At 51.6% G+C, this 14,189-nt stretch overlaps 1 protein-coding gene across 1 annotated transcript; it reads left to right on the top strand.

The window, feature by feature from the left end:
* The first annotated feature begins 2,653 nt into the window (after positions 1-2,653).
* Positions 2,654-12,987, top strand: LOC105464653 (pepsin A-2/A-3). The gene is made up of 9 exons (XM_071074527.1): positions 2,654-2,709; positions 3,196-3,358; positions 5,650-5,767; positions 6,588-6,706; positions 7,386-7,585; positions 9,854-9,970; positions 10,994-11,138; positions 11,240-11,338; positions 12,441-12,987. The coding sequence occupies exons 1-9, from the start codon at positions 2,654-2,656 to the stop codon at positions 12,588-12,590; spliced, it is 1,167 nt and encodes a 388-aa protein (XP_070930628.1). The 3' UTR covers positions 12,591-12,987.
* The last annotated feature ends 1,202 nt before the right edge of the window (positions 12,988-14,189 follow it).

Raw genomic sequence — 14,189 nt, 5'->3', positions numbered from 1 at the left:
TGATCATGCCACTACATTCCACCCTGAGTGATAGAATAAGACCCTGTCTCAAAGAAAAAAAAAGAGAGAGAGAGAGAGAGTGCTAGAGAGAGGCTTGAGAGGGAGGAAAGAGAGAGGAAGAGAAGCAGGCACCAGAAGACGTGAACGTAGCAAATAGAAGCGCTAGTCATACTGGAGTGAGATTGACTGCTTAGAAAAAAAAAAGAAAAAAAAAACAGGCCCAGGATTCACATTTGGGGCACAAACATGTCAGCTAACAGAGAAGGCTGAAATGTCAACGTGTTTTTTACTAACCACCACTGTCCCTGAACTTATCCACACTGCCCACTTCTGAATACTCACCTGGAGGCACTGGAGGCAACTTGGAGCTTTAACAGAACCTGTAGCTCTCATGGCTGGACAGTCTCAGGATGCCCCAGGGGATCTGATTTCAGAACAAGACCCTGAGACAGGGCTTCCTATCTACCTGGGGACTACCCCACTCCCCTGTCCTCCTCCCCAGTAATTTATGCATCAGAGTTTTCACTCTACTTTGTCCACTGAATAAATGTTCACAAAGTGGAGGATCCATTGCTTTGGTAAGCATCCTCTTTCTTCCTTTCTTTTTTTGTTTTTTGTTTTTTGTTTATTTGTTTGTTTGAGACGGAGTCTAGCTCTGTCGCCAAGGCTGGAGTGCAGTGGCAGGATCTCAGCTTACTGCAACTGTATCCAGAATTGGTTCCTTCCGGGGTTCTTGGTGTTGCTGACTTCAAGAATGAAGCCGCGGACCCTCACGGTGAGTGTTACAGTTCTTAAAGATGGTGTGTCCACAGTTTGTTTCTTCAGATGTTCAGATATGTCTGGAGTTTCTTCCTTCTGGTGGGTTCGTGGCCTTGCTGGCTTCAGGAGTGAAGCTGCAGACCTTCTCAGTGAGTGTAACAGCTCTTAAAGGTGGCGTCCAGAGTTGTTCCTTCCTCCTGGTGGATTTGTGATCTCGCTGGCTTCAGGAGTGAAGCTGCAGACCTTCGCAGTGAGAGTTACAGCTCATAAAGGTAGTGCACACCCAAAGAGTTGAGCAGTAGCAAGATTTATTGCGAAGAGAAGAGTGAAAGAACAAAGCTTCCACAGCCTAGAAGGTGACCCAAAAGGGTTGCCACGGCTGGCTCCGGTGGCCTGCTTTCATTCCCTTATTTGGCCCCACCCTCATCCTTTTGATTGGTCCATTTTACAGAGAGCTGACTGGTCCATTTTACAGAGAGCTGATTGGTGCATTTACAATCCTTTAGGTAGACACAAAAGTTCTCCAAGTCTCCACCCCATTAGCTAGACACAGAGTGCTGATTGGTGCATTTACAATCCTTTAGCTAGACACAGAGTTCTGATTGGTGCATTTACAATCCTTTAGCTAGACACAGAGTGCTGATTGGTGCATTTACAATCCCTTAGCCAGACACAAAAGTTCTCCAAGTCCCCACTTGACTCAGAAGCTCAGCCGACTTCACCTCTCACAACCTCTGCCTCCTGGGTTCAAGCGATTCTCCTGCCTCAGCCTCCTGAGTAACTGGGATTACATGTGCCCACCACCATGCCCAGCTAACTTCTCTACTTTTAGTAGAGATGGGGTTTCACTATGTTGACCAGGCTGGTCTTGAACTCCTGACCTCAGGTGATTCACCTGCCTCAGCCTCCCAAAGTACTGGGATTACAAGCGTGAGCCACGGCACCCAGCTAAGCATCCTCTTTCTAAGTCACTCACCCACGAGTATGAATTCTTTGCCCAGATTGCTGTGCTCCATTGTAGCTGATTTCAGCCCAGTTATAAGCCTGGAGCACCTGGAGAAATCACACCCAGGTGGGATCTCAAAAGTGGAGAGGGTGGGAAGGGAGCAAAAGAAAGAGAAGGGGTGCAGAAAGGGAGGGACACAGATTCCAAAGAAATACCTGGCCGGTCTCAAGTTTGCCTCCTCCAGGAAGGGAAGGCAGCATTCTGCCGGTGCTCTCTCCCTCCTCCCCCATGTACTGCGCACATCTCCTTCCCAGACTCAGCCCAGTTGCCACCAAAAGTAAGCCAGAAAGGAAAGGAAAGGAAAGTTTTGCTCTGTTGTCTGGCTGGACAACAGAGCAAAACTCCGTCACAAAAAAAAAGGAAAAAGAGAGAAAGAGGGAAAAAGAGAAGGGAAGGGAAGGGAAGGGGAGGGGAAGGGAGGGGAGGGGAGAGAGAGAAAGAGAGAAATAGGGAAGGGAAGGGAGGAGAGGGGAGGGGAGGGGAGGGGACAGGAGGGGAGAGGAGGCGAAGGGAGGGGAGGGGAAGGGAGGGGAGGGGAGGGAACGGAAGGGAAGGAAAGGGAAGGGAAGGGAAGGCAAGGGAAGGGAAGGGGCCTCCAGGTCATTGTTCCTCTCTCTCCCTGCGGGTCCACCCCCATGTCAACCCCCCCCACCCCCACAATGGTGCAAGGTTACAATGGAAAGTGCCTCAGCTGGAACAGTATCAGAACTTGGCTTGGGGCAGCAACAATCTTATCAGGAGCTTTTCTGTTTGGGATCAGGGAAACCGGTGACTTTCAAAGAGTCCGATAAGGCAGGACCCAAGTTGTATATAAGGGGCAGCTCATGCTGCTGCTCTGCACCTTCCTCCCGTCTTGCTTCTCCCTGGAGTTGGGACCCGGGAAGAACCATGAAGTGGCTGCTGCTGCTGGGTCTGGTGGCGCTCTCTGAGTGCATCATCCACAAGTGAGTCCGGGTGGCATGGGTGTGAAGATGCCTGCCTCCCACATCGCCCTTCTTTACTCCTGTGTCTTCCTTCTTCCCTTTTTTTCCTCTCTCTCTTCGGCTGTCTCCATCCCCCTTGTCTGCCTCTCTCTCTGCCCTTTTGGGAGGCAGCTCTGCAGATGTGGTTAAAACTCGGGCCCAGCCCGAGTCTGGTTCCCAGCTCCAGCCCTAGTCAACTTAACTTCTTTGCATTATTGCACAGACGTGGGAGCTCCTCCCTTCCTTCCATCTTCCTCTCTTAGACCAGCTGGTTAAGAGTCCAGCCTGGGTTTGGTTCCAGCTCCACCACTAGGCAGCTTAACTTCTTTCCATTATTGCACAGATGTGGGAGCGTCTCCCTTCCTTCCTTCATCCTCTCTTAGACCAGCTTCCCTTCCCTTCTGGGGCTGCCACAGCACCCGGTGAGCAGAATCCTTGCCTAATTCCTCTTCCTCCTCCAATCCACAGGGTCCCCCTCGTCAGAAAGAAGTCCTTGAGGCGCAACCTGTCCGAGCATGGCCTGCTGAAGGACTTCCTGAAGAAGCACAACCTCAACCCAGCCAGCAAGTACTTCCCCCAGGCGGAGGCGCCCACCCTGATAGACCAACAGCCCCTGGAGAACTACCTGGATGTGAGTGTGTGGGCAAGCGGCGGGGCCGGCTCTGAGGACTTGGCCCGCAGGAAAGAGAGTTTCCCTGGGGTCTTGGAGGATGGGCCGGGGCTCTGAGGCTCCAGGCAGTGACCCAGGGTCTGCCCCCTAGGTGTCAGTGGCCCCGGGCAGGCAGGAAAGCTCACACTCAGAGCTGCTGCTTTTTGTTCATTCATTCATTCCTTCACTCATTCATGCAATGTTTATTTCTTCTGAGCACCTCGTTACATGTCAGGGCCTGTGCTTACATGTCAGGGCCTATGCGGGGCTCAGGTGGAAACCGCGGTGAGCAAAGTCATAGCCGAGGAGACAAAGACAGTAATCAAGGAGTTTTGCAAACCAATGAAAAGAACAGGCAGCAGGAGGACCACAGAGTGAAGGTGTCACACTACAAGACTCTGCCACTTGGGCAGGGAGCCTCCCGGGAGCCATGCAGGAAGAGCGGGAATTTCCAAGAGAAGACAGAACTCCGCACAGCCTGATCACTTGTGCCGAACCCTGTGCAGGCGGGAGCACAGGGCATTTGAAGGAGAGTCCAGAGGGAGGGAAGAAGGGTGCTGCAGACTGCGGCCCGAGGAGCCGAGGGGTGGACGGAGAGAGGCTCCATCCTAACTGCCACTGATTTATCTTAAACAGGGGGTGACAAAATCAGATCCGAGTTTCAGAAAGATCACTCTGACTTTATTATTTGAGACCCGACAGCAAACACCCTGCCTTCCCACAGATATCGTATGTCCCCTCTGTGCCTGGCACAGGGCAGAGGGCACAGAGCAGTGATGACTGTGGTTCAGAGATTGGCCTCTGCCATCCAGCAGACCTGATGCAAAAGTGGGTTCTAGCGCCTCTAAGCCACAGGACCTTGGCCAAGACATTTAAATCCTCTGAGCCCGTTTCTTGGTCTGGAAAACAGAAACACTAATATCTACCAACAGAGGTTGTTGCCAGGAATTCACGCAATCATGTTTTCTGGAGTGCTTAGCATGGGGTCTGGCAGGCCCTTGGTAAGAGGCTTAGTTAGCGCATTTATTTAGTTAACAAATATTTAGCAAATATTGGCACCTCTCTATGTGCCAGAGGCTATGCAAGTTGCCAAAATGATGGTGAATAAACAAAGTTCCTGGAGCTTATATTCTAAAGGGGATGACAGATAAGCAAGCGTGGAGGATAATTTCAGGTACTGATGAGGGCCAAGACAAATTAATTAATTGGAGTATGAGGAAAAAGAAGATCGAGAGAGGGCAAATTTAGATAAAGTGGTCACAGAAGGCCTGTTGGCAGAGGGGACATTTGACTAGAGACCTGAATGATTGATTTTTGAAAAAAGGATCAACCAAAGAAAGATCTAGAATAAACATTTTCATAGCACAAGAAATACCCAGTGCAAAGGCCCTAGGGCAGGAGGGACTGCTCATCGCCAAGGAGCAGCAAGCAGACCAGTGTGGCAGGAACAGAGCCAGCGAGGGGGGAAAATGCTGCCACTCAGAAGAAAAATACTGGTTGGTTGGCTGAGGTGGGTGGATCACTTGAAGTCAGGAGTTTGAGACCAGCCTGGAAACATGGTGAAACTCCGTCACTACTACAAATACAAAAATTAGCCAGGAGTGATGGCACACACCTGTCATCCCAGCTACTTGGGAGGCTGAGGCAGGAGAATCACTGGAACCCAGGAGGCAGAGGCTGCAGTGAGCCGAGATCATGCCACTGCACTCCAGCCTGGACAACCGAGCGAGACTTGCCTCAAAAAAAAAAAAAAAAAAAAAAAAAGAAGAAGAAGAAGAAGAAAAATACTGGCAATGCCCTTTCTTGCAACCTACTGTACACATCTAGATGTAGAAATAAGAAAATCGGCCAGGTTTCCATCTTTAGGTAGCTTGCTTAGCTTCCGATAAACAATTTAAGGCACAAGCACTTAAGCTGTCACTTGCCTGGTGCTAGAAGGTTCCACCCAGATACTCTGTGCTGTAAGGATGGGAAGACTGTGACATCCAAGACAATGGCTGAATAGGGAGCAGCAGATTGTTAGGTGCTTGTGGTGCTTAGGAGAGAGCAGAGGGTAAATTGGGGGAGCAATCAGGGAAGACTTCAAGGAGGAAGGGATACCAGGGCTGGGCTTTGAAGGATGAAGGCGGTGGCTGGGAAGAGAAAGACAAGAACTGTGAGGAGGGAAGGAAAAGGTAGAGAGGGCAACCGAGGAGATGACCCAGAGAGAGCCCCTAGGGAGGCCCCGACAGAGAGACCCCGGTCCATGAACTGCCCTGTCCCGGCCTCGGCAGATGGAGTACTTCGGCACTATCGGCATCGGAACCCCTGCCCAGGATTTCACCGTGATCTTTGACACCGGATCCTCCAACCTGTGGGTGCCCTCAGTCTACTGCTCCAGTCTCGCGTGCAGTAAGTTCCCAGCCCGCCCCACCCCACTCTCGCTCCCCAGCACCAGCTGACCCTGGGGAACCCTGGACACCCGTGGGCTTCAGACACCTCCCCCACAAACCTGCTGGAGCCACTCGACAGGCATTTACTGAGCACCTACTACGTGCCAGGCACTGGGCACAGGTGCTCCACGGGGTAAAGGGATGAATGATATGATCCCTGTGGTCAAAGACTTCCCAGTCTGAGGGCAGAGAGAAGCTCCCCAAAATAACCACAGCCTGGGAGAGGATGTGTAGGGGCCCAAAGCACGACAGGGCCAACGGGCTGTAGAATAGCCCACTAGGACATGCTAGAGGTGAGTGCTGAGCTCGTTTAAAAAAAAGGAAAAATCATTGTTTGCTAACGAAAGAGAGCTTGTCTTTGGAGGTCATGAGTAATATGTGTTACAGGTTCCTTCCTCTTCTAATGTATTCACCTGAGTTTTAATTAAGATGAGGTGCCTCCAGCTTCTTCCACATCATAACGGGAGCACCGGCTGGGGGCTGGAGGGTGAAAGCGCTCATCACTGGGCAGCCACCAGCCCGCTCAGCTCAGTGTTGGCCTGGGGAGTCCCCGGGAGGCCCTTGGGGTTGGCTGGGAACCTGCCATCAGTGAATGGTCCCAGGAGTTCAATGAGACAGGACAGAACCTGGGGTCTCTTGGGGTACAAGGGTCTAGGGGGAAAGGTCACTGCTCACCTCCAGAGCCCTTCCTGGGGCCAGGGCACCCCATCCCAGGAAGACATCCCAGCCTGTGACCTTCACCCAGCTCTGAGACTGACAATCACCGCTTGCCCTTGCAGCCAACCACAACCGCTTCAACCCTCAGGATTCCTCCACCTACCAGTCCACCAGCGGGACAGTCTCCATCACCTACGGCACCGGCAGCATGACAGGCATCCTCGGATACGACACTGTCAAGGTGGGCGCCTGCAGGCTGCCGCTGCATCCCGCCATCAGGCACCCCCAGAATAAGCTTATTCCAGCACGATGAGTCTCGGTGATCACAAAAGTAACCTGACTGGGGGTACGGGCTGGGGGAGAAGCAGCAGAGATGTCACAGACATTGCTAACTCGGGTGGCAGTGAGTAAAAGGGTGGGCTGCCGGGAGCCATAAGCCAGCCTCAGCTCCACCCAAGCAGAATGTTATGGAGGGTGGAGAGAGTCCGTAAAGGCTCAATTCTCTACTAGCACCTCCTCTTCTTCCTCCTTCTCCCGACCTGCAGCCCCCGCACGTCAGGAAATCTCCACAAGCCCTCTCTGCTACTTTTGGGGCATGGCAGGGGTCAAAGGCCCTGATTCGTCCGGGGTCTGCTTTGCATTTGTTCATCCGTAACACAAACACACAGCGAATATCGGTTCTCCAGCAAAATCTCACACTGAGTCATAGACCGTGGCCATCTGCAGATCAGATGCCATGGTTACCTCCAGCAGAGGAACGAGCATTCCAGGAGATGATCCCTCTCCCCTCCTTCCGGGCTGATACCCTGGCAGCCAAGTCCTGCATGGGATGAACCAGGGCAGCTGTAGGCCTGAGGCTGGCACCCAGAGCTCAGTGAACGTGACCTGAGGGTGAATATCATCTCGGTTCCCCCACCCAGGTTGGAGGCATCTCAGACACCAATCAGATCTTCGGCTTGAGCGAGACCGAACCCGGCTCCTTCCTGTATTATGCTCCCTTCGACGGCATCCTGGGGCTGGCCTACCCCAGCATTTCCTCCTCCGGGGCCACACCTGTCTTTGACAACATCTGGAACCAGGGCCTGGTTTCTCAGGACCTCTTCTCTGTCTACCTGAGCGCGTAAGTTGGGTGGAGAGGGGCCTCCTCCCACCTCCCCCTCCAGAGGTCAGTGTTCTGGCCCAGCAGGAGCTGTCCGAGGCTGGCTGCGATGGAGAGGGTCTAGGGAAGCAAGGCATTTGGAAAGTCAATGTCTGAGGCTACAGAAATGTGTCTTTGCAGACAGATAGTACCAAGTCTCTCTCTGATGGGCCATGTGCACTCCACCTCATTTACCAGCGACTTTATCCTCTTGATGTGCACAATTCAAATGTCATCAGCCATTTGCCCTTCAGTGCCAGTTCCTTCATCCTTGGCCCCCAAAGATGTCATTAAAAATGAATACACTTGGCCGGGCGCGGTGGCTCAAGCCTGTAATCCCAGCACTTTGGGAGGCCGAGACGGGTGGATCACGAGGTCAGGAGATCAAGACCATCCTGGCTAACACGGTGAAACCCCATCTCTACTAAAAAATACAAAAAAAAACTAGCCGGGCGAGGTGGCGGGCGCTTGTAGTCCCAGCTACTCGGGAGGCTGAGGCAGGAGAATGGCGTAAACCCGGGAGGCGGAGCTTGCAGTGAGCTGAGATCTGGCCACTGCACCCCAGCCTGGGCGACAGAGCAAGACTCCGTCTCAAAAAAAAAAAAAAAAAAAAAAATGAATACACTTGGCCAGACATGGTGGTTCATGCTTGTAATGCAAGCACTTTGGGAGTCTGAGACAGGAGGATCACCTGAAGTCAGGAGTTCAAGACCAGCCTGGCCAACATGGCAAAACCCTGTCTCTACTAAAAAATACAAAAATTAGCCAGGCGTGGTGGCAGGCACCAGTACACCCAGCTACTCGGGAGGCTGAGGCAGGGAGAATCGCTTGAGCCTGGGAGGTGGAGGTTGCAGTGAGCCAAGATTATGCCACTGCACTCCAGCCTGGGCAACAGAGCGAGACTCCATCTCAGAAAATAAATAAATAAATAAATAAATAAATAAATAAATAAAGTGAATACACTTAAAACAGAACAAAATTCCATAACACAAAAATGAAAAGATTTGATCAAGATATATCATGGATGATGACATTTTTAAATCATGAAAGCAAGTTTCTTTTGTGATTTAATAAAACCTAGGTTCCATTTGTGACCATGGGCTAATTCTAGGAATGAACAAAGAAATACATGAACAAACAAACAAATGAACAAAGAATAAATCAAATGTCAATCTGGGCTGAGTAGAGTGTTACGCAAGAACATCTGAGGGCATCATCCACTTTCTTAAGACACTCAACGTTCCTCTAACACTCACGAACGTCCTCCTCTTTTGAAAGGGTTCGCCGTCATTCACTTGTTTCCTCGGTTGGTAACTATGTGTCTAGGTCCTCACTGTATAGCATTACACTGTGAGATGTTCACAGAAAAGGTGGGTGGGTTCAGTGAGGGGGTCCTGTTTTACACATGGCCAGTTCTCCGATGACTGATTTCTTATTGCCATCTACATTTGCTTCTGCATCTACCCTGAAACTGCAGAGATTTAGAAAATGAATATTGAAATAACAAGGACTCCTGCAATTTACAACAGGAAGGCTCTTTGTCATGTGTTCCTCTTGGCCAGTTGATGTTCAAGGTGGCTCTGAAACATAATCTGCCTTTATGAGCACTTAAATATTTCACGTGGGGCCGTTGTATCTCCCCAGCTAGATCTGAGTCTCTCAATCTGGGCATTATTAACATTTCAGACCAGCATAAGTCCTTGCCAGGGACTGTCCCATGCATTGTAGGACGTTTGGCAGCATCCCCAGCCTCTAAGCATTAGATGCCAGTAGCATCCACTACCCCCACCCAATCAATCCAAAATGTCTCCAGACATTCCCCTGGGGGCAAAACTGCTCCCAGCTAAGAACAAGAGATCTCCACCATCAAGTCCTTAAGAGCCGACACTGTCACCCATTCACATCCCTGGGGTCGCCATGGCAACTAGAGTGAGTACCACGGTGGAAACCACACACTCAACCTAAAAGACCCGTGTTCTTCCATACGTAGTTCCACCACTCCCCTGCTGTGTGACCTTGGGCAGGTGACCTCACCTCCCTCAGGCTCAGTGTCCTCATGGTAAGTGGAAATAACAGTGACAGTGTCCACTGCGTGGGCCCTGGCCTAAGAGGACAAGAAACCACATTTGTCACACCCCAGGACAGCCCTGCCAAGTGCCCAATCAAGGGTAGCTCTGAGGAGCCAACAGCAGTTGTTCACACAAATGAACGAACAGAGAAATTCATGTCTTCTTCCCTCACTTTCCACAGTGATGACCAGAGTGGCAGCGTGGTGATATTTGGTGGCATTGACTCTTCTTACTACACTGGAAGTCTGAACTGGGTTCCTGTTTCTGTCGAGGGTTACTGGCAGATCTCCGTGGACAGGTGAGACTGCCATGGATGGGCAGCATCGAGGCCTGGGCCCCAGATTCCATTTCCTTATGGATTCATAGCTAACCAGCTTTCCAGAATCCCCCCGAGAACAGCTGACACAGGGGAACACACTCCAGGGGGAAGGCGGAAGTTGGCCCAGCCAGAGAAACCCTAGAAAGACACGTCCCGGGCGGAGGAGGGAAGAGCTGTCTGGGAAGCCGAGACTCTTCAAGGGTCAGATAGCCACCGTCCTAATAGTCACGGAGGCAGAACAATCCACCAGCATCCCTGGGGAAAGCTGGGTGACCACCTGTCCACACATCTCAATTTAAGGGGCCTGGGACCCAGCACACGCTCCTCCAACTTGAGGAAATGTGTCACTTTCAGTCTAGAAGTAGGGCAAAATGGCTAAGAAATTATGTGAAGTCATTTCTCAAGAGTGAACAATTTCCCATGACAAAGACTTCAGTACTAAAACTAGGATCATCCCAGGTAAACCAGGACACATTGATCACCTCATGTCTGCCCAGCCATGCTAGAATTTCACCAGTTCCTCCAACTCCTGCCCCAGTCCTCTGGTCTCTGTCCCTCCCCGCATACCGTCCCCTGTTGATGTCCTCCTTCTCTCTTCACCTGCCTGGAATCCCTGGGTGTCTGCTCCCCTGGCTGCTTCTCTCCACTGCCTCTCACCCTGGACCCTGTTTTGTTCCCTGCCGCACACCTGGGTTATCATCCTGCCCTTCTGCCACCATAACTTATCTTGCCAGCCAGGCCGGGAGCTCCCTGCAGCCTGGAACTGTGAGGCTGTCTGGTTTAGCTTTGCGTTTCCCATGCCTGGCAGAGAGTAGGCACTTGTAAAATATTTGTTGGGTAAATGAATGCAGGATGAATGAGTGTGTGAATGAGAGGAACAGAAATTTCACGCACTGGCCAATGGATGGGTGGGGAAGAAATGTCTGGGGTCACCTCCTGGTTCCTCCTTGGAGAGATGTACCCCTGAGGGCTCAGGGACCTTCACTTGCTCCTTGCTCTCAGCATCACCATGAACGGACAGGCCATCGCCTGCGCTGAGGGCTGCCAGGCCATTGTTGACACCGGCACCTCTCTGCTGACCGGCCCAACCAGCCCCATTGCCAACATCCAGAGCGACATCGGAGCCAGCGAGAACTCAGACGGCGAGGTGAGTCCAGCCCCGACGGCTCTGTTCTACACTCAAATAGTGGGTGTGCCAGGCACACGGGACCAAAACCCTTCCAACTTTTCTCACCTCACTCTTTCCAGATGGTGGTCAGCTGCTCAGCCATCAGCAGCCTGCCCGACATCGTCTTCACCATCAATGGAATCCAGTATCCTGTGCCACCCAGTGCCTACATCCTGCAGGTGAGGGGGCTCTGGACCATCCACTAGAGGGGCTCACACAGAATGTGGCCACAGAGTCCCCCTCTGCAGAGGGAAAGTGCGCTTCCACGAGCTGAAGCCGAGAGGCAGAGGCAGACGAACATCTGCCCCAGACAGCTCCGGAGAGAAGGAACAGATTGAAAACAAACGCAGGAATAAGAACTCGGATACAGCCCCCTAAGGGAACAAGTGAAGCAAAGGTTAATGGAGGGAAAAGAGGATTCTATTTGGATCCCTGGGTCCAAGTCCTGGGTCTGAATTACCAGCCCATTGATTCTGAGCAAGATACAACTCATCTCAGCCTCAGTTTTCTCTTCCAAAATGTAGACATGGCAGCTTTCCCCACCCTCAGAGTGTGGTTAGGTTAACCAAGTGAGACTGATCACATCAGAGCTACCAAGGGTTGGACAAATGGAAATCCTCATTTCCATAGGCTGGGGCTTCCGACAAACCTACCATCTCTACCAGGTAGCAAATCTTTAGCTACACGAGCCACAGGAAAACTCTCCCTTCTATTATTATAACGTCAGGTGGAAAACTGATTTTGCCAGTGGACTGATGTTACTCAACAAGAAGCACTGATGCCTGGGCTCCCCCAGTGATTTGATTGGGGCAAGGCCTGAGCAATGGGATGGGCTACGGGGGTTCAAAGCTCCCCAGGTGACGTGCAGACAAGGTCACAGCCCAGTGACTTAGTGAGGCAAGAGGGCTAACAGCTCCTCCAGTTTGCCCCTGGTCGGGATCAGAATAATCATGAGAAAAGGCTGTGTGGGCTGAGTTTTCACACTCCTTCCTACCAGCTGAATTCTCCCCAAGGCCTTAGCTCTGATGCTGATGTCAGGGTTCCTGTGCCTGCCAGAAACGCCAGATAATGTCCAATAATGCGTAGAAACCAATCGTGCTGTGGACAGCTTCTACAGGCCGACTCCAGGCCAACAACAGCCGAGTCCCTGGACACCGAGCCAGGAAGCTCCTCCTTGCACATGCCTTGCAGCTGGACCAGGGCGCCCTGGATGTTTATCACTCAGTGCCTGTCACTGCTGAATCGGCGTCTCAACTCCACTTTTATTCTCCTTTTCTCCAGAGCCAGGGCAGCTGCATCAGCGGCTTCCAGGGCATGGACGTCCCCACCGAATCTGGAGAGCTTTGGATCCTGGGTGATGTCTTCATCCGCCAGTACTTCACTGTCTTCGACAGGGCAAACAACCAGGTCGGCCTGGCTCCCGTGGCTTAAGCCCAAGTCTTTCCAGCCACCTCCCAGGAAGATCTGACCTCCGTCCTCTGCCCACTTTAGATGTATCTAATTCTCCTGACTGTCCTTCCCAGGGGAGTGCGAAGGTCTTGGCCCTGTTCCCTGTCTTACCAATAATGTAGAATAAAAACATAACCTACTGAAACAGGTTTTGTGGAGCTGCTTCTCTTTGCTGGTCTTTTTCCTTCACATCACTGGGGTTAGAACGCCAGGGCAGGGACCAAAATGACCACATCCACTTGGATGGCAGCCAACAGGGTGACCCCAGCAGCGGACACTTCATGGTAGAGCCAGGAAGACAGAGGCCTGCAGGGGGCTGTGCTGGAAGCATCATAAAAAGACCTGGGGGCCAAAAATGCTGGGCTCTTTCTCTTCTCATAGAAGGGACAGTGAGAGCTGAGATCGTGCCATTGAACTCCAGCCTGGGCAACACAGAGAGACTCCATCTCAAAAAAAAAAAAAAAAAAAGAAAGAAAGAAAGAAAAGAGAGAGAAAAAAAGAAAAAATAGCACTGAAGCTCTTAGTTGAGGGAGTCAACTTCTTACTTCTCCCAAAACCAATAAGAGATTATGACAAGGCTGGGAGCAGTGGCTCATACCTGTAATCCCAGCACTTTGGGAGGCTGAGACAGACAGGTCACGAGTTTGAGACCAGCCTGGCCAACATGGTGAAATCCCGTCTCTACTCAAAATGCAAAAATTAGCTGGGCGTGGTGGTGCGTGCCTGGAATCCCAGCTACTCGGGAGGCTGAGGCAGGAGAATCGCTTGAACCGGGAAGGTGGAGGTTGCAGTGAGCTGAGATCGCACCATTGCACTCTAGCCTGGGCAACAGAGTGAGACTGCAGCTCAAAAAAAAAAAGAGACAAAGATCATGAGGAAAAGAAAGCAATCAGGAGAGACAGGAGAGGTGGACACTAACGGCGACGTCCCTAAGTAGACAGGACAGGGCAGTGTTGTCTGCAAGACATGGACAGGAGAAGTGGAAGAAGCTGACACCCCACAATCTTCCAGGACGCGCCTGTGATTCGCTGGTGACCGAGACTCACTGTCAATCTCCCGCAAGGTCCCAGGCACAAGACCCTGAACACATCTGTTTCCCCGTCTGTAACAAACAGAATGGTGTTCCACTTCCCTGATCAGAGGCTGTGAGACAGAGAATTAAGCACGCTCAGTAGCATATATTCCCTAGAAAGGTAAAGAGGAAATGGAGCAGTTTCTCAGACTGAGCTTGGTAGCAAAACGTACAATGGAAAACAGTTTCAAAATAAGTACAGAACACGCTACGTTCCAGGCCCTTCCCCAGGGCTCACCAGCTACAGTTCCCAATCAAAGGCTCTGATAAGTCCTGCTGCAAAGTGATCTGTTTCATTTTAACTCAGCTCAGCTTGATCTCAGACTCTCTCTTGCTAGGAAGTCTATTACAGCCCTGGGCCTCTCAGCATGCACACTGGGAAAATTTCCATAGCTCCTGCTTCTGGTGACAGCCAACCCAGGCTGTCTGCTGAAGGCAGGGCCAGAGGCTGGAGCTGGGCTGTAGGAGGGCCAGGGATGATCTCCAACGCCCAGTCTCCCCGGGGTCAC

Source organism: Macaca nemestrina, chromosome 12 (assembly GCF_043159975.1).
Source record: "Macaca nemestrina isolate mMacNem1 chromosome 12, mMacNem.hap1, whole genome shotgun sequence".
Lineage (NCBI taxonomy): Eukaryota > Metazoa > Chordata > Mammalia > Primates > Cercopithecidae > Macaca > Macaca nemestrina.
This window is presented reverse-complemented; position numbering and strand designations above follow the sequence as displayed.